At 48.6% G+C, this 20,878-nt stretch overlaps 1 protein-coding gene across 2 annotated transcripts in view; it reads right to left on the reverse strand.

Annotated features, from left to right (window-relative positions):
* Positions 1-20,878, reverse strand: part of LOC134945656 (uncharacterized) — an 80,572-nt gene that overhangs the window by 44,515 nt on the left and 15,179 nt on the right. For both annotated transcript variants that reach the window (XM_063935095.1, XM_063935094.1), the window contains exons 2-4: positions 14,610-14,892; positions 4,905-5,096; positions 3,521-3,543 (exon numbers count right to left, since the gene is read on the reverse strand). In XM_063935095.1, coding sequence (XP_063791165.1) covers positions 3,521-3,543; positions 4,905-5,096; positions 14,610-14,874 — 480 coding nt within the window. In that variant the 5' untranslated portion in view covers positions 14,875-14,892. The remainder of the gene's footprint in view (positions 1-3,520; positions 3,544-4,904; positions 5,097-14,609; positions 14,893-20,878) is intronic.

A 20,878-nucleotide genomic window follows, 5' to 3' on the forward strand; every position in this document is an offset into this window, starting at 1 on the left:
AGCTGTCTGTAATGGGATCGCTGTACTGTAACAGAGCGGCAGCTGTCTGTAATGGGATCGCTGTACTGTAACAGAGCAGCAGCTGTCTGTAATGGGATCCCTGCACTGTAACTGAGCTGCAGCTGTCTGTAATGGGATCGCTGTACTGTAACTGAGCTGCAGCTGTCTGTAATGGGATCACTGTACTGTAACAGAGGGGCAGCTGTCTGTAATGGGATCACTGTACTGTAACAGAGCGGCAGCTGTCTGTAATGTGGTGACTGTACTGTAACAGAGCGGCAGCTGTCTATAATGGTATCACTGTACTGTAACAGAGCGGCAGCTGTCTGTAATGGGATCACTGTACTGTAACAGAGCGGCAGCTGTCTGTAATGGGATCACTGTACTATAACAGAGCGGCAGCTGTATGTAATGGGATCACTGTACTGTAACAGAGCGGCAGCTGTCTGTAATGGGATCCCTGTACTGTAACAGAGCGGCAGCTGTCTGTAATGGTACCGCTGTACTGTAACATAGCGGCAGCTGTCTGTAATGGGATCACTGTACTGTAGCAGAGCGGCAGCTGTCTGTAATGGGATCACTGTACTGTAACAGAGCGGCAGCTGTCTGTAATGGGATCCCTGTACTGTAACAGAGCGGCAGCTGTCTGTAATGGGATCACTGTACTGTAACAGAGCGGCAGCTGTCTGTAATGGGATCCCTGTACTGTAACAGAGCGGCAGCTGTCTGTAATGGGATCACTGTACTGTAACAGAGCGGCAGCTGTCTGTAATGGGATCACTGTACTGTAGCAGAGCGGCAGCTGTCTGTAATGGGATCACTGTACTGTAACAGAGCGGCAGCTGTCTGTAATGGGATCACTGTACTGTAACAGAGCGGCAGCTGTCTGTAATGGGATCCCTGTACTGTAACAGAGCGGCAGCTGTCTGTAATGGGATCACTGTACTGTAACAGAGCGGCAGCTGTATGTAATGGGATCACTGTACTGTAACATAGCGGCAGCTGTCTGTAATGGGATCACTGTACTGTAACATACCGGCAGCTGTCTGTAATTGGATCGCTGTACTGTAACAGAGCAGCAGCTGTATGTAATGGGATCACTGTACTGTAACAGAGCGGCAGCTGTCTGTAATGGGATCACTGTACTGTAATAGAGCGGCAGCTGTCTGTAATGGGATCACTGTACTGTAACAGAGCGGCAGCTGTCTGTAATGGGATCACTGTACTGTAACAGAGCGGCAGCTGTCTGTAATGGGATCACTGTACTGTAACATGGCTGCAGCTGTCTGTAATGGGATCACTGTAACAGAGCGGCAGCTGTCTGTAATGGGATCGCTGTACTGTAACAGAGCAGCAGCTGTCTGTAATGGGATCGCTGTACAGTAACAGAGCAGCAGCTGTCTGTAATGGGATCCCTGCACTGTAACTGAGCTGCAGCTGTCTGTAATGGGATCCCTGTACTGTAACAGAGCGGCAGTTGTCTGTAATGGGATCCCTGTACTGTAACATAGCGGCAGCTGTCTGTAATGGGATTACTGTACTGTAACAGAGCGGCAGCTGTCTGTAATGGGATCACTGTACTATAACAGAGCAGCAGCTGTCTGTAATGGGATCGCTGTACTGTAACTGAGCTGCAGCTGTCTGTAATGGGATCACTGTACTGTAATAGAGCGGCAGCTGTCTGTAATGGGATCACTGTACTGTAACAGAGGGGCAGCTGTCTGTAATGGGATCACTGTACTGTAACAGAGCGGCAGCTGTCTGTAATGTGGTGACTGTACTGTAACAGAGCGGCAGCTGTCTATAATGGTATCACTGTACTGTAACAGAGCGGCAGCTGTCTGTAATGGGATCACTGTACTGTAACAGAGCGGCAGCTGTCTGTAATGGGATCACTGTACTATAACAGAGCGGCAGCTGTATGTAATGGGATCACTGTACTGTAACAGAGCGGCAGCTGTCTGTAATGGGATCCCTGTACTGTAACAGAGCGGCAGCTGTCTGTAATGGTACCGCTGTACTGTAACATAGCGGCAGCTGTCTGTAATGGGATCACTGTACTGTAGCAGAGCGGCAGCTGTCTGTAATGGGATCACTGTACTGTAACAGAGCGGCAGCTGTCTGTAATGGGATCCCTGTACTGTAACAGAGCGGCAGCTGTCTGTAATGGGATCACTGTACTGTAACAGAGCGGCAGCTGTCTGTAATGGGATCACTGTACTGTAACAGAGCGGCAGCTGTCTGTAATGGGATCACTGTACTGTAGCAGAGCGGCAGCTGTCTGTAATGGGATCACTGTACTGTAACAGAGCGGCAGCTGTCTGTAATGGGATCACTGTACTGTAACAGAGCGGCAGCTGTCTGTAATGGGATCCCTGTACTGTAACAGAGCGGCAGCTGTCTGTAATGGGATCACTGTACTGTAACAGAGCGGCAGCTGTATGTAATGGGATCACTGTACTGTAACATAGCGGCAGCTGTATGTAATGGGATCACTGTACTGTAACATACCGGCAGCTGTCTGTAATTGGATCGCTGTACTGTAACAGAGCAGCAGCTGTATGTAATGGGATCACTGTACTGTAACAGAGCGGCAGCTGTCTGTAATGGGATCACTGTACTGTAATAGAGCGGCAGCTGTCTGTAATGGGATCACTGTACTGTAACAGAGCGGCAGCTGTCTGTAATGGGATCACTGTACTGTAACAGAGCGGCAGCTGTCTGTAATGGGATCACTGTACTGTAACATGGCTGCAGCTGTCTGTAATGGGATCACTGTAACAGAGCGGCAGCTGTCTGTAATGGGATCACTGTACTGTAACAGAGCGGCAGCTGTCTGTAATGGGATCACTGTACTGTAACAGAGCGGCAGCTGTCTGTAATGGGGTTACTGTACTGTAACAGAGTGGCAGCTGTCTGTAATGGGATCCCTGTACTGTAACAGAGCGGCAGCTGTCTGTAATGGGATCACTGTACTGTAACAGAGCGGCAGCTGTCTATAATGGGATCACTGTACTGCAACAGAGCGGCAGCTGTCTGTAATGGGATCCCTGTACTGTAACAGAGCGGCAGCTGTCTGTAATGGGGTTACTGTACTGTAACAGAGAGGCAGCTGTCTGTAATGGTACCTCTGTACTGTAACAGAGCGGCAGCTGTCTGTAATGGGATCACTGTACTGTAACAGAGCGGCAGCTGTCTGTAATGGGATCCCTGTACTGTAACAGAGCGGCAGCTGTCTGTAATGGGATCACTGTACTGTAACAGAGCGTCAGGGAAAGTAAATAAAATGCTTTATATTTGCCAATGTAAAGAAAGTTATATAAAGTATAGAAATTACATTTACTGTAAACCAAAACCAAGTTTAAGTAGTCTTATCCTATTTTGTAATAAAGCGTTATGTTTCTATGTTAAAGGATAAAGTGTCTCTTCATGTAATGGCATTATATGATGACACTGTGATACTGTGTATGTTGGTTCTTACAGATAATTGCTACTGAACATTTGTCAGGCCGGTACTCACAGAAATAGCGACTGACTCCGTATCTGTAATGACACAAAAATTACACGTTATATTAACGGTCAGTTCTCAATAGTCATAGTATGGAACAGCATTAACACTTTGTGGATCACGTCATTAGTCCCGCCCACTTGTGTGAACCTACAGACCTCATGGGAGAGCTACATGCACAACTCATGAGCGGACCTAGGAAGTCATACTACATGTATAATACAGATCATGATGTCACAATACCTAGAACCTGGAGTTTCATGTGAGACTTGCGGCATTTCACAAGTGTTTTGTATTTAATATTGATGGTCTTTGTAAGTACTGTGGCCAGAAATGGAGACACGTGGAGGCTTTGGTATGAAACCTGCCTGAATACTGAGTATGGCCATCAGTATAATCATCTAGCGGTCTCTGATTGTACCGTTGTGCATCGGCTCCTTTACCTGATAGTTTGTACCTCCCAACTGTCCCGATTTTCGCGGGACATTCCTGTTTTTCTGGGGCTGTCCCACCCACGGGCAGCAGTATCCCGCAGAAGGAGGGGACAGTTGGGAGACTGCACACAGCATCTATTCACAGAAGGCAGAGGAAGAAGGGGCATGCCAGCAGCTGACAGAGCGCTGGGCATGCCCGCTCAGTGACGAAAATGGAAGGCGTGGAAAGCGGTGCGGCACTGATGCAAAGCCACACCCCCTTTTGGATGGGTGTGGCTTCGCCGCGCATAAGGGGCCCTCATTCTACAAGTTAGATGTTGGGAGGTATGCTGTTGGGTCAGTGTTTTTTCAATGATAGAAAGTTTCCAGTCCTTACACAGAAGGTGCTGTTACTCAGCTACAGCGTGACACAAGATACACAGCAGCTGCCACAGACGTCACCAGACGTAATGTCTTTCTCTGTCTCCAACTAGTTACAAGAATTATACAGCAAAGAAATAAAGAGCAGATTACCATAAGAAACCGACACAGATGTGGCAACTTCTATGGTGTCACAATTGAGCGATGATGCTCGCAGTGGGGAATAAGTCGTAGAGGCCGTTTGGGGGAGGTAAAGGGGAGTGGCTGTAAAAACGCAGGCGTGTTGTTACGGTTCTCAGGGAGTGTCTTGGTGTTCAACTGCAATCTGGTACACACAGTATATGGCACCAACGTTGCTGCTCCCGCGGCTATTCTGCGCAGTCATGGAGGCACTCAAGGAGTCTGTGCTTCTCGCATATGCTTTGTGGTTGCGATGGAGTACGCAGCTGCTGAGCAGGTTGCGATGGCTTCAGTGGACATCTTTTTTCACTTGTGGATGGCTGCTACACTTGCATTGCCACGCAGTTCCATCACTAAAGCAGATCACTGCAGTTTCGGTAATGCGAGGGCATGTGAATGAGGCTCTATATTATCTCACTTACCATAAGAAATCCATTCTATTATGATTTGCACTTTAAGTCTCAGTACTTCAGGATCCACCTTATCTTGTACGGTGAATAGTGAGATATCTCGGGTCAGATCCCTCAGACTTGGCTGCTGTTCCAGAATCCTTCGCTTTGTATCATCGCTGCTGTCTTCCAGGTCATCAATTACCACTATGACTTGGTTTTTACCTGAAACATAAGAAGGAACAATAATAATATTTATCATAATCATCTTTAGAGAATATACTGTACCATGTAATTATTGTCACTGAGCAAGCCAGAGTGTAAGAGAAACCCAGTGTAGACACTGGAGAAGTACTGTAGCATCATACACTGGAGATGTACCACCAGACACTGCAGATGTATCACCAGACACTGGAGAGGTAGCATTAGATACTGGAGATGTACCACCAGACACTGGAGAGGTAGCATTAGATACTGGAGATGTACCACCAGACACTGCAGATGTATCACCAGACACTGGAGAGGTAGCATTAGATAATGGAGCTGTACCACCAGACACTGGAGATGTACCACCAGACACTGGAGAGGTAGCATTAGATAATGGAGATGTACCACCAGACACTGGAGAGGTAGCATTAGATAATGGAGATGTACCACCAGACACTGGAGATGTACCACCAGACACTGGAGCGGTAGCATTAGATACTGGAGATGTACCACCAGACACTGGAGATGTACCACCAGACACTGGAGATGTACCACCAGACACTGGAGAGGTAGCATTAGATACTGGAGATGTACCACCAGACACTGGAGATGTACCACCAGACACTGGAGAGGTAGCATTAGATACTGGAGATGTACCACCAGACACTGGAGAGGTAGCATTAGATACTGGAGATGTACCACCAGACACTGGAGAGGTGCAGTAGCATCACACACTGGAGAGGTAGCATTAGATACTGGAGATGTACCACCAGACACTGGAGATGTACCACCAGACACTGGAGAGGTAGCATTAGGTACTGGAGATGTACCACCAGACACTGGAGAGGTAGCATTAGATACTGGAGATGTACCACCAGACACTGGAGATGTACCACCAGACACTGGAGAGGTAGCATTAGATACTGGAGATGTACCACCAGACACTGGAGAGGTAACATTAGATACTGGAGATGTACCACCAGACACCGGAGATGTATTACCAGACATTTGGGATGTACCACCAGACACTGGAGAGGTAGCATTAGATACTGGAGATGTACCACCAGACACCGGAGATGTATTACCAGACATTTGGGATGTACCACCAGACACTGGAGAGGTAGCATTAGATACTGGAGATGTACCACCAGACACTGGAGATGTACCACCAGACACTGGAGAGGTAGCATTAGATAATGGAGATGTACCACCAGACACTGGAGATGTACCACCAGACACTGGAGCGGTAGCATTAGATACTGGAGATGTACCACCAGACACTGGAGATGTACCACCAGACACTGGAGATGTACCACCAGACACTGGAGAGGTAGCATTAGATACTGGAGATGTACCACCAGACACTGGAGATGTACCACCAGACACTGGAGAGGTAGCATTAGATACTGGAGATGTACCACCAGACACTGGAGAGGTAGCATTAGATACTGGAGATGTACCACCAGACACTGGAGAGGTGCAGTAGCATCACACACTGGAGAGGTAGCATTAGATACTGGAGATGTACCACCAGACACTGGAGATGTACCACCAGACACTGGAGAGGTAGCATTAGGTACTGGAGATGTACCACCAGACACTGGAGAGGTAGCATTAGATACTGGAGATGTACCACCAGACACTGGAGATGTACCACCAGACACTGGAGAGGTAGCATTAGATACTGGAGATGTACCACCAGACACTGGAGAGGTAACATTAGATACTGGAGATGTACCACCAGACACCGGAGATGTATTACCAGACATTTGGGATGTACCACCAGACACTGGAGAGGTAGCATTAGATACTGGAGATGTACCACCAGACACCGGAGATGTATTACCAGACATTTGGGATGTACCACCAGACACTGGAGAGGTAGCATTAGATACTGGAGATGTACCACCAGACACTGGAGATGTACCACCAGACACCGGAGATGTATTACCAGACATTTGGGATGTACCACCAGACACTGGAGAGGTAGCATTAGATACTGGAGATGTACCACCAGACACTGGAGAGGTACCACCAGACACTGGAGAGGTAGCATTAGATACTGGAGATGTACCACCAGACACTGGAGAGGTACCACCAGACACTGGAGAGGTAGCATTAGATACTGGAGATGTACCACCAGACACCAGAGATGAATTACCAGACATTTGGGATGTACCACCAGACACCAATGGTGGATTTTACACTGGGCACTGTCACGATCCGGGTATCTGGACGCCATTTCTTACCCATCAGATGCCTCCTAAGGCTGGCTCAGCGCTCCAGGACTGGATCCCATCTGTTATCCTGATGTGTACATTCCTGTATCCTCTCCTGTCACTCTGGGACGCTGTCACAGTAAACGCCATATTACACCTGGCATGGCGTCTCCCGCGGCCTCCGCCGCCGTCCCTGCTCTTTTGCATGCAGAGTGTCTGAGTGGCGATTACGTCAGCCGCGGCCTCCGCTGTGTCCGCGTGGTTGGATGTGCATCTGTCTCCGGTGGCCGGCGCCGCCATTACTGTTTTCATTACCACATGGATTACAAACCAAACTTCCCTCCAAGTGTCTGCATGGGCGCAGCCATCTTGGATTCTGTCAGCTGATCATTTCCACCAATCTGTTCTCAGTATTGATAATCTGCATAATTGCCTAGCCAATCCCTTCCTTGCTGCAGGTATAAATACACTGTGCCTGAGCAAGGAAGGCGTCAGTGCTTTGGTTGTCAAACCTAGTTCCTGTTTGTCTCTCTCCTGTGATTGTCTTCCAGGTTCCAGCTCCTGTCTCAAGACTTTCACCATAGAGACCCGCACCAGCATTCCACCTGCGGTGTAGCCTGACTCTCCAATCCATTGTGGATTCATCTGTTTCCAGCTACAACATTACCTGCTTCCAGCTCAGCTTCCAGCAGAGTACAGCTTCCCTTAAAGGGCCGGTGTCCTTTCTACACTTTACCACTCTCCACCGGTATTATTATTTCTCCGCTCTCAAGTTCTACATTTCAGTTCATATTTCATCGCTCCCAAGTTCATTTATTATTTAACTGGTTCCAGCCAGTATCCACTCCGTGCTAACAACAGTCTGGTTCCAGCCAGTATCCACAGCAGCTGTTTTATCTTCAGCAACCCAGCTTTTCCTGGAACACCAGCTGGCACAATCCTGGGTTATCTCCATTGCTACAGTCGGGCCTGGTAAGGACTTTCCATCTAGAAGATCATAAGAACTATCTCACACTACCAGTGCCCTGTGGCTCCTGCCATCCTGTAGTACCCAGGAACTGTATTTATTCTTTGCTGACTTTTACGTTTTCTTTTACTGCTGCTGTGTTGCGGAGTTGTCATAATAAACATCATTGACTTTTATCCAAGTTGTCGTGGTCACGCCTTCGGGCAATTATTATTCATGTTACTTACATGTCCAGGGGTCTGATACAACCTCCCAGGTTCCGGTACATCTCAGCCCCTACAACTGAGGCTGCCTCCCGTCAGCTCAGGCCCTCAGTTGTGACAGTAAGCACTGACCTAATGAATCCAGCCGGAGACCAGGATCAAGCGGCCAGGCCGATGCAAGAACTGGCAGCCCGACTAGAACATCAGGAGGCTGCACAGGGCCACATCATCCGCTGTCTCCAGGATCTCTCTACTCGGCTGGATGGGATTCAGACAACTCTCCGTGGATCAGGCGCGTCTGGTGCGTCAACCACAGTGACTCCAGCTATAACCCCACCCACCTTACCCATTTCTGCTCCACGTCTTCATCTTCCAACGCCAGCAAAATTTGACGGATCTCCAAGATTCTGCAGGGGATTTCTCAACCAGTGTGAGATTCAGTTTGAGCTACAACCTGGCAATTTTCCCAGTGACCGTACAAAAATTGCCTACATTATTTCTCTTCTCAGTGGCTCAGCCCTTGATTGGGCATCACCGTTATGGGAGAGGTCCGACACCCTGCTATCTTCCTACACTGCCTTCGTGTCAACATTCAGGCGCATCTTCGACGAGCCAGGCCGGGTAACCTTAGCTTCATCCGAGATTCTCCGTTTACGCCAGGGGTCACGTACTGTAGGACAATATCTGATACAGTTCCAGATCCTGGCATCCGAACTGGCATGGAACGACGAGGCCCTGTATGCTGCATTCTGGCATGGCTTATCTGAGCGTATTAAAGATGAGTTAGCTACCAGAGACTTACCTTCTAAGTTAGATGAGCTAATCTCACTCTGCACGAAAGTTGATTTACGTTTCAGAGAGAGAGCAACTGAGCGTGGAAGATCATCTGCTCCAAAATCTTCTGCTCCTCCTCCTCGTCAACTGTCACCATCTAAAGATGAGCCCATGCAACTTGGCCGTTCCCGTTTAACTCCTGCTGAGCGCCGAAGACGTCTCTCCGAGTTTCTCTGTCTCTATTGTGCAGCTCCGTCTCACACCATTAATGCCTGTCCCAAACGTCCGGGAAACTCCAAATCCTAGCTCGCCAAGGAGAGGGCCGGCTAGGAGTAATGATCTCCTCTCCATCTCCTCAAGATTGTAATCTCCCAGTCTCGCTTCAAGTTGCTCAACGTTATCGGAACGTCATTGCCCTCCTTGATTCCGGAGCAGCTGGGAACTTTATTACCGAAGCCTATGTTAAACGGTGGTCCCTACCCACCGAGAGACTTCCTTCGTCCATTTCTTTAACTGCCGTGGATGGCAGCAAAATTTTTGATGCAGTTATTTCTTTAAGGACTCTACCAGTTCGTCTGAGAGTGGGAGTTCTTCATTCCGAACTTATTTATTTTTTAGTGATTCCAAGAGCCACACATCCTGTGGTCCTGGGCCTTCCATGGCTCCGTCTTCACAATCCTACAATTGATTGGACGACTACGCAAATCCTGGCATGGGGTTCCTCCTGTGCTGAGACATGTTTGTTTAAAGTATTGCCTGTCTGTTCTTCCTCCCCCAGGTCGTCTGATGTTCCACCTCCTCCATATCAAGATTTCACGGATGTGTTCAGTAAAGCTTCTGCTGATATCCTTCCTCCTCATAGAGAATGGGACTGTCCGATTGATCTCGTTCCAGGGAAGGTTCCACCTCGAGGCCGAACTTATCCGTTGTCTCTGCCTGAGACGCATTCTATGGAGGAATATATTAAAGAGAACCTAGCAAAGGGGTTCATTCGACCTTCTTCTTCTCCAGCCGGCGCAGGCTTCTTTTTTGTAAAAAAGAAAGATGGTGGTCTGCGGCCGTGCATCGACTACAGAGGTTTGAACGACATTACCATCAAGAACCGTTATCCTTTACCCCTGATTACTGAGCTCTTTGACAGAGTTAGCGGAGCTACCATCTTTACAAAGCTGGACTTGCGAGGTGCATACAATCTCATCCGGATCCGTGAGGGTGACGAGTGGAAGACCGCCTTTAACACCCGTGACGGACATTATGAGTACCTCGTCATGCCCTTCGGATTGAGCAATGCTCCAGCTGTCTTCCAGCATTTTGTCAATGAGATCTTCAGAGACATTCTATACCGTCATGTCGTGGTCTATCTAGACGATATCCTCATTTTTGCCAACGATTTAGAGGAACATCGTTTTTGGGTTAAAGAGGTTCTGTCCCGTCTCCGTGGCAATCATCTCTATTGCAAATTAGAAAAATGCGTCTTTGAAGTCAAGTCCATTCCGTTTCTAGGGTACATTGTGTCCGGTTCCGGACTAGAGATGGATCCTGAGAAACTACAAGCAATCCAAAATTGGCCGGTACCCTTAACCCTCAAAGGGGTCCAGAGGTTCTTAGGGTTCGCCAACTATTACCGAAAGTTTATACGAGACTTTTCCACCATTGTGGCGCCTATTACTGCTTTCACTTAGAAGGGTGCTAACCCGTCCAAGTGGTCTGAAGAAGCCATGCAAGCATTTCATCTTTTAAAACAAAGGTTCATCTCTGCGCCTGTTCTGAAACAGCCTGACATCGACTCTCCTTTCATCTTAGAGGTGGATGCCTCCTCCGTTGGAGTAGGAGCGGTGTTATCTCAGAGGGCTAAAGATGGCCATTTACACCCTTGCAGTTTCTTCTCCCGGAAGTTCTCCCCAGCTGAGCGCAACTATGCCATTGGCGACCAGGAGTTGCTAGCCATCAAGCTCGCTCTAGAAGAGTGGAGGTATCTGTTGGAGGGAGCTTCTCATTCAATCACCATACTTACAGACCACAAGAACCTTTTATACCTGAAGGGCGCACAATGTCTCAACCCTCGTCAGGCCAGATGGGCACTTTTCTTTTCCAGGTTCGACTTTAAACTCCAGTTCTGTCCGGGCTCTCAGAATCGCAAGGCCGATGCCCTTTCCCGCTCATGGGAGCAAGAAAATGAGTCAGAGTCTTCAGACAAGCATCCTATTATAAATCCGTTGGCATTCTCCACGGTAGGGATGGACTCTACGCCCCCATCAGGGAAAAGTTTTGTGAAGCCGATGCTAAGGAAGAAGCTCATGCATTGGGCCCATGCTTCCCGTTTTGCCGGACATACAGGTATCCAAAAAACCCTGGAGTTTATCTCTAGGTCCTATTGGTGGCCAACTCTGAAAAAGGACGTCTTGGAGTTTATTGCATCTTGCCCAAAGTGTGCCCAACATAAAGTATCCCGCCAGTCGCCTGCGGGGCAACTGGTTCCACTATCCGTTCCCCGTCGACCATGGACCCACTTGTCGATGGATTTCATTACAGACTTACCCATGTGCAACAAGTTCAATACCATCTGGGTGGTAGTTGACCGGTTCACCAAGATGGCACACTTCATTCCTCTCACCGGTCTTCCGTCAGCTTCCAAGTTGGCTCAAGTATTCATACAAGAGATCTTCCGACTCCACGGTCTTCCTGAAGAAATTATCTCAGATCGAGGAGTTCAATTCACAGCCAAATTCTGGCGAAGTTTATGTCAAGTCCTCCAAGTCAAGCTAAAGTTTTCCACGGCTTACCATCCTCAGACCAATGGTCAAACCGAGAGGGTGAATCAGGACTTGGAGGCCTTCCTCCGCATCTATGTGTCCTCCTCTCAAGATGACTGGGTTCAATTACTTCCCTGGGCCGAGTTCTGTCATAACAACCAGTATCATTCTTCATCTGCTTCAACACCATTCTTCACTAACTTTGGATTCCACCCTAAAGTCCCTGAGTTCCAACCGCTTCCAGCAACTTCTGTTCCCGCAGTGGATATCACCTTGCATCAGTTTGCCAATATCTGGAAGAGCGTACGATCAGCTCTGCTCAAGGCATCGTTCAGGTACAAGAAGTTTGCGGATAAGAAGCGTCGAGCAGTTCCTGCTCTCAAGGTGGGTGATCGGGTATGGTTATCCACGAAGAATTTGAGGTTAAGAGTTCCCAGTATGAAGTTTGCACCTCGCTATATCGGTCCTTTCAAGATTGAACAAGTCATCAATCCTGTTGCTTACAGACTCCAGTTGCCTCCCTTCTTAAAAATACCCAGGACATTCCATGTTTCCCTGTTGAAACCGTTGATCTTGAATCGGTTTCATTCCTCACTTCCTCCAACTCCGAAAGTCCAAACTCAACGAGGCGTTGAGTATGAAGTGGCCAAGATCCTGGACTCACGTCACCGTTACGGTCAACTACAATATCTTATTGACTGGAAGGGTTATGGTCCTGGGGAACGTTCATGGACCAATGCTTCTGATGTCCATGCTCCTGCCTTGGTCCGGAGATTCCATTCCAAGTTTCCTCAAAAGCAAAAGAAGTGTCCTGGGGCCACTCCTAAAGGGGGGGGGTGCTGTCACGATCCGGGTATCTGGACGCCATTTCTTACCCATCAGATGCCTCCTAAGGCTGGCTCAGCGCTCCAGGACCGGATCCCATCTGTTATCCTGATGTGTACATTCCTGTATCCTCTCCTGTCACTCTGGGACGCTGTCACAGTAAACGCCATATTACACCTGGCATGGCGTCTCCCGCGGCCTCCGCCGCCGTCCCTGCTCTTTTGCATGCAGAGTGTCTGAGTGGCGATTACGTCAGCCGCGGCCTCCGCTGTGTCCGCGTGGTTGGATGTGCATCTGTCTCCGGTGGCCGGCGCCGCCATTACTGTTTTCATTACCACATGGATTACAAACCAAACTTCCCTCCAAGTGTCTGCATGGGCGCAGCCATCTTGGATTCTGTCAGCTGATCATTTCCACCAATCTGTTCTCAGTATTGATAATCTGCATAATTGCCTAGCCAATCCCTTCCTTGCTGCAGGTATAAATACACTGTGCCTGAGCAAGGAAGGCGTCAGTGCTTTGGTTGTCAAACCTAGTTCCTGTTTGTCTCTCTCCTGTGATTGTCTTCCAGGTTCCAGCTCCTGTCTCAAGACTTTCACCATAGAGACCCGCACCAGCATTCCACCTGCGGTGTAGCCTGACTCTCCAATCCATTGTGGATTCATCTGTTTCCAGCTACAACATTACCTGCTTCCAGCTCAGCTTCCAGCAGAGTACAGCTTCCCTTAAAGGGCCGGTGTCCTTTCTACACTTTACCACTCTCCACCGGTATTATTATTTCTCCGCTCTCAAGTTCTACATTTCAGTTCATATTTCATCGCTCCCAAGTTCATTTATTATTTAACTGGTTCCAGCCAGTATCCACTCCGTGCTAACAACAGTCTGGTTCCAGCCAGTATCCACAGCAGCTGTTTTATCTTCAGCAACCTAGCTTTTCCTGGAACACCAGCTGGCACAATCCTGGGTTATCTCCATTGCTACAGTCGGGCCTGGTAAGGACTTTCCATCTAGAAGATCATAAGAACTATCTCACACTACCAGTGCCCTGTGGCTCCTGCCATCCTGTAGTACCCAGGAACTGTATTTATTCTTTGCTGACTTTTACGTTTTCTTTTACTGCTGCTGTGTTGCGGAGTTGTCATAATAAACATCATTGACTTTTATCCAAGTTGTCGTGGTCACGCCTTCGGGCAATTATTATTCATGTTACTTACATGTCCAGGGGTCTGATACAACCTCCCAGGTTCCGGTACATCTCAGCCCCTACAACTGAGGCTGCCTCCCGTCAGCTCAGGCCCTCAGTTGTGACAGGCACATCATGTTCACATCACCTAGCTTGAGAGCCCTGCTAGGCTGATGGCCAGATAAGGCCAGGTGATTCCTTTTTTTTTTTTACAGTACCACATTTTTATTTTATTTTGTAACTGGTGATGGAGGAGGGGATGTAGGGCAGGTGAGGTTGATGCTGCTTTGTGGTTGGGAGGCTCCAATATAAAGAGTGCAGTGACATGATGGGATGTGACCAATAATGTTGTGCCTAGGGATGGCTTAAATTTGCCCCTGCCAGACACTGGAGAGTTACAGTAGCATCAGAGAGTGGAGAGGTACAGTAGCCTCAGACACTGCAGAGGTAGCCTCAGACACTGGAGAGGTAGCCTCAGACACTTTGGGTGGAAAGCTTTTCCTCCTGTGTAATGGAAGGCACTTTGTACACCTACAGTACATGTTGTACTTCAGCAGAGAATCACATATCTAGGCCCAGAATAGGCAATGCATAATATTTTTCTTACCAAGCTCACGGGACAGAACTTTTATTTCCTCATCATACAGTGAATCAGTGACATTGGTGATGTTGACTCGTCCTCTGTTTTTCGTGTGGTACAATATAGCAAACCTGCAGTTCCGGACTTCTTGTATGAACTGCAGGTGATTGCTGTTGGAGATGAGGAAGGTGCCCACAGTGAAATCTTCACTCAGGATACTAAGTAGCCAGCGGTAATCATTCTCTTCTGACCTGGAGAATATTGCAACGTCTGCGCTCTCACCGCGCTCCATGTAGAGTCACTGGAAGGGCTGAAAACACAATGTTATTACTAAGAGAAGATCCCAGCTGTAATCTGCTGTCACCACCACCCTCTCCCAGGTGTCCTCTACCCTGCAATGGCTGGAAACACAATGTTATTACTAAGAGAAGATCCCAGCTGTAATCTGCTGCCACCACAACCCTCTCCCAGGTGTCCTCTACCCTGCAATGGCTGAAAACACAATGTTATTACTGAGAGAAGATCCCAGCTGTAATCTGCTGTCACCACCAGGGTAGATTACACATTGCAGGTGTAATCTACCTTGCAATGGCTGGAAACAATAAGATTTTAAACCTACCAGTAAATCTTTTTCACGTAGTCCGTAGAGGATGCTGGGGACTCCGTAAGGACCATGGGGATAGACGGGCTCCGCAGGAGACATGGGCACTTTAAGAAAGACTTTGGATCTGGGTGTGCACTGGCTCCTCCCTGTATGACCCTCCTCCAGACCTCAGTTAGAGAAACTGTTCCCAGAGGAGACGGACAGTACGAGGAAAGAATTTTAGTTAATGCAAGGGCAAGATTCATACCAGCCACACCATCCACACCGTATAACCTGTAATACACTATCTAGTTAACAGTATGAAAAAACAACATAGCATCGGTCCAAAACCGATGAAACTATAACATAACCCTTATGTAAGCAAAAACTATATACAAGTCTTGCAGAAGTAGTCCGCACTTGGGACGGGCGCCCAGCATCCTCTACGGACTACGAGAAAAAGATTTACCGGTAGGTTTAAAATCTTATTTTCTCTAACGTCATAGAGGATGCTGGGGACTCCGTAAGGACCATGGGGATTATACCAAAGCACCCAAACGGGCGGGAGAGTGCGGATGACTCTGCAGCACCGATTGAGCAAACAGGAGGTCATCCTCAGCCAGGGTATCAAACTTCTAGAACTTTGTAAAGGTGTTTGACCCCGACCAAGTAGCAGCTCGGCACAGCTGCAGTGCCGAGACCCCTCGGGCAGCCGCCCAATAAGAGCCCACCTTCCTAGTGGAATGGGCCTTAACCGATTTTGGTAACGGCAATCCTGCCATAGAATGCTCCTGCTGAATCGTGTTACAGATCCAGCGAGCAATAGTCTGCTTTGAAGCGGGAGCGCCAACCTTGTTGGCTGCATACAGGACAAACAGTGCTTCTGTCTTCCTGACTCTAGCCATTCTGGCCACTTACATTTTCAAAGCCCTGACCACATCAAGGGACTCGGAATCCTCCAAGTCACGCGTAGCCACAGGCATGACAATAAGTTGGTTCATATGAAAGGATGAGACCACTTTAGGTAGGAATTGAGGACGAGTCCGCAATTCCGCCCTATCCATATGAAAAACCAGATAGGGGCTTTTATGTGATAAAGCCACTAATTCCGAAATTTGCCTAGCCGAAGCTAATGCTAACAACATGACCACCTTCCAAGTGAGATATTTTAACTCCACCGTTTTGAGTGGTTCAAACCAAGGTGACTTAAGGAAACTTAAGGTCCCAAGGCGCCACCAGAGGTACAAAAGGAGGCTGAATATGCAGTACTCCCTTCACAAACGTCTGTACATCGGGAAGAGAGGCCAATTCCTTTTGAAAGAAAATGGATAAGGCCGAAATCTGAACCTTAATAGATCCTAATTTTAGGCCCAAATTCACTCCAGTTTGTAGGAAGTGAAGGAAGCGGCCCAGATGGAATTCTTCCGTAGGAGCATTCCTGGCCTCACACCAAGAAACATATTTTCGCCATATTCGGTGATAATGTTTCGATGTCACGTCTTTCCTAGCCTTTATTAGTGTAGGAATGACCTCATCCAGAATACCTTTTTCCGCTAGGATCTGGCGTTCAACCGCCATGCCGTCAAAGGCAGCCCCGGTAAGTCTTGGAACGGACCGGGCCCCTGCTGCAGCAGGTCCTGTCTTAGAGGAAGAGGCCACGGATCTTCTGTGAGCATCTCCTGCAGATCCGGATACCAGGTCCTTCGTGGCCAATCTGGAACAATGAGGATTGTTCTCACTCCTCTTTGTCTTATTATTCTCAACACCTTGGAGAGGAAGAGGAGGAAATACATAGAACGACCGGAACACCCACGGTGTCACCAGGGCGTCCACAGCTACCACCTGAGGATCTCTTGACCTGGCACAATACCTTTTTAGCTTTTTGTTGAGACTGGATGCCATCATGTCTATTTGGGGCAGTCCCCACCGACTTGCAATCTGCGCAAAGACTTCCTGATGAAGTCCCCACTCCCCCGAGTGCCGATCATGTATGCTGAGAAAGTCTGCTTCCCAGTGGTCCACTCTTGGAATGAACACTGCTGACAGTGCGCTTTCATGATTTTCCGCCCAGCGAAGAATCCTGGTGGACTCCGCCATTGTCACTCTGCTCCTTGTGCCACCTTGGCGGTTGACATGAGCTACTGCGGTGACATTGTCTGACTGGATCAGAACTGGTTTGTCGCAAAGTAATGCTTCCGCTTGATGTAGGGCGTTGTATATGGCCCTCAACTCCAGGACGTTGATGTGGAGACAAGTCTCTAGACTTGACCAAAGACCTTGGAAATTTCTTCCCTGTGTGACTGCTCCCCAACCTCGGAGGCTTGCGTCCGTGGTCACCAGGATCCAGTCCTGAATGCCGAACCTGCGGCCCTTTAGGAGGTGAGCACTCTGCAGCCACCACAGGAGAGATACCCTGGCTCTAGGGGATAGGGTGATCCGCTGATGAATTTGTAGATGTGACCCGGACCACTTGTCCAGTAGGTCCCATTGGAAGGTCCTCGCATGGAACCTACCGAAGGGAATGTCTTCGTATGATGCCACCATCTTCCCCAGGACTCGAGTGCAGTGATGCACTGACACCTGTTTTGGCTTCAACAGGTTCCTGACCAGAGTCATGAGTTCCTGAGTTTTTTCCGTTGGAAGAAAAACCCTTTTCTGGTCTGTGTCCAGAATCATGCCCAAGAAGGTCAGACGAGTCGTAGGAACCAGCTGCGACTTCGGGATATTGAGAATCCAGCCGTGTTGCTGTGACACCTTCAATGAAAGTGACACGCTATTCAGTAATGTCTCTCGAGATCTCTCTTTTATGAGGAGATCGTCCAAGTATGGGATAATTGTGACACCTTGCTTGCGCAGGAGCACCATCAATTCCGCCATTACCTTGGTGAAAATCCTCGGGGCCGTGGAAAGCCCAAACGGCAACGTCTGAAATTGGTAATGACAATCCTGTACCGCAAATCTCAGGTACGCCTGATGAGGTAGATATATTGGAACATGAAGGTACGCATCCTTTATGTCTAGGAATACCATAAAATCCCCCCCTTCCAGGCTGACGATGACCGCTCTGAGTGATTCCATCTTGAACTTGAACCTTTTCAAGTATAGGTTCAGGGATTTTAAATTTAAAATGGGTCTGACCGAACCGTCCGGTTTCGGGACCACAAACAGGGTTGAGTAATATCCCCTCCCTTGTTGTAGCAGGGGAACCTTGACCACCACCTGTTGAAGATACAATTTTTGAATCGCATTTAACACTAACTCCCTCTCTGAAGGAGAAGCTGGCAGGGTCGATTTGAAAAACCGGCGAGGGGGCACCTCCTCGAATTCCAGCTTGTATCCCTGAGAAACAATTTCAATTGCCCAGGGATCCACCTGTGAGTGAACCCAGATGTGGCTGAAAAGTCGAAGACGTGCCCCCACTGGAGCGGACTCCCTCAGGGGAGCCCCAGCGTCATGCGGTCGATTTTGCAGAGGCCGGGGAGGACTTCTGTTCCTGGGAACTAGCTGTGTTGTGCAGCGTTTTTACTCTGCCCTTATCTCTGGCAAGAAAGGACGATCCACGTACTCTTTTGCTTTTATTTGAACGAAATGACTGCATTTGATAATGAGGCGCTTTCTTAGGCTGTGAGGGAACATCAGGCAATAAACGAGACAAGGTCCGAGAGGCCTTCTCCAAATAATTCCTCACCTTTGTAAGGTAAAAACTCCATATGTTTCTTCGAGTCGGCATCGCCCGTCCACTGTCGGGTCCATAAGACTCGCCTAGCAGAAACAGACAAAGCGTTTATTCTGGAACTCAGTAAACAAATGTCTCTTTGAGCATCCCTCATATATAACACAGCATCTTTTATATGCACTAGGGTCATTAAAATGGTATCCTTATCTAGGGTCTCAATTTCCGCTGATAAGGAATCTGTCCATGCTGCTACAGCACCACAAACCCAAGCCGACGCAATTTCCGGTCTGAGTATTGTACCAGAATGTGTGTAAATGGACTTCATGGTAACCTCCTGCTTGCGGTCAGCAGGATCCTTGAGGGTAGCCGTATCTTGGGATGGCAGCGCTATCTTTTTTGATAAGCGTGTCAATGCTTTGTCTACCCTAGAGGATTCCCACCGTATTCTGTCCTTTTGCGGGAAAGGATACGCCATAACAATCCTTTTGGGAACCTGCAGCCTTTTGTCTGGGGTTTCCCAAGCTTTTTCGCATAATTCGTTCAGCTCATGTGAGGAGGAAAAGGAGACCTCAGGCTTTTTCCCTTTATACATGTGTACCCTTGTGTCAGGGACAGGGGGTTCCTCTGTGATATGCAAAACCTCTTTAATTGCAATAATCATATATCGAATACATTTAGCCACTCTTGGCTGTAATTTTGCATCATCGTAGTCGACACTGGAGTCTGAATCCGTGTCGGTATCTGTGTCAACTATTTGGGATAGTGTGCGCTTCTGAGACCCCGAAGGTCCCAGGGACATTGGGACAGACATGGTTTGACTACCTGATTGTTCCCTAGCCTCAGCTTTATCTAATCTTTTGTGCAATAAATTTACATTAGCACTTAAGACAATCCACATATCCATCCAGTCAGGTGTCGGCGCTGCCGATGGAGACCTTACATTCATACACTCCCCCTCCTCCTTAGGTGAGCCTTCAACCTCATACATGTCGACACACGCGTACCGACACACACCCCACACACAGGGAAGCTCTTCTCTGAAGACAGGTTCCCCACCAGGCTCTTTGGAGATACAGAGAGAGAGTATGCCAGCACACACCTCAGCGCTATATGACCCAGGAAAAAACACAGAATGTTTACCCAGTAGCGCTGTTATGAATATATATGCGCCAATTATGTGCCCCCCCCCCCCCCTCTTGAAAAACCCACTGTCACCGTCAGTAAGCAGGGGAGAGTCCGGGGAGCTTCCTCTCAGCGCTGTGCTGTGGAGAAAATGGCGCTGGTGAGTGCTGAGGGAGAAGCCCCGCCCCCTCAGCGGCAGGCTTCTGTCCTGCTCAAAATTCTTAAAAACATAGCAGGGGCTCTTTATATACATGTACAGTGCCCAGCTGTACATGTATATATGTACTTTTGCCATTAGAGAGGTTTATATTGCTGCCCAGGGCGCACCCCCCCCTGCGCCCTGCACCCTTACAGTGACCGATGTGTGTGAGATGAATGGAAGCAATGGCGCACAGCTTCACCGCTGTGCGTTACCTCTATGAAGATCAAGATGTCTTCTGCCGCCTCTGAAGTCTTCTTATCTTCTCATACTCAGCCGGCTTCTATCTTCCGGCTCTGCGAGGAGGACGGCGGCGCGGCTCTGGGACGGACGGCGAGGGGGAGACCAGCGTACCAATCCCTCTGGAGCTAATGGTGTCCAGTAGCCTAAGAAGCAGAGCCTTGAAACTCAGAGAAGTAGGTCTGTTTCTCTCTCCTCAGTCCCTCGATGCAGGGAGTCTGTTGCCAGCAGGCTCCCTGAAAATAAAAAAACAAACTAAAATACTTTCTTGACAGGAAACTCAGGAGAGCTCCCTGAAAGCACCCAGTCTCCACTGGGCACAGTATCAAACTGAGGTCTGGAGGAGGGGCATAGAGGGAGGAGCCAGTGCACACCCAGATCCAAAGTCTATTTTAAAGTGCCCATGTCTCCTGCGGAGCCCGTCTATCCCCATGGTCCTTACGGAGTCCCCAGCATCCTCTAGGACGTTAGAGAAA

This window comes from Pseudophryne corroboree, chromosome 7, assembly GCF_028390025.1.
Source record: "Pseudophryne corroboree isolate aPseCor3 chromosome 7, aPseCor3.hap2, whole genome shotgun sequence".
Taxonomy (NCBI): domain Eukaryota; kingdom Metazoa; phylum Chordata; class Amphibia; order Anura; family Myobatrachidae; genus Pseudophryne; species Pseudophryne corroboree.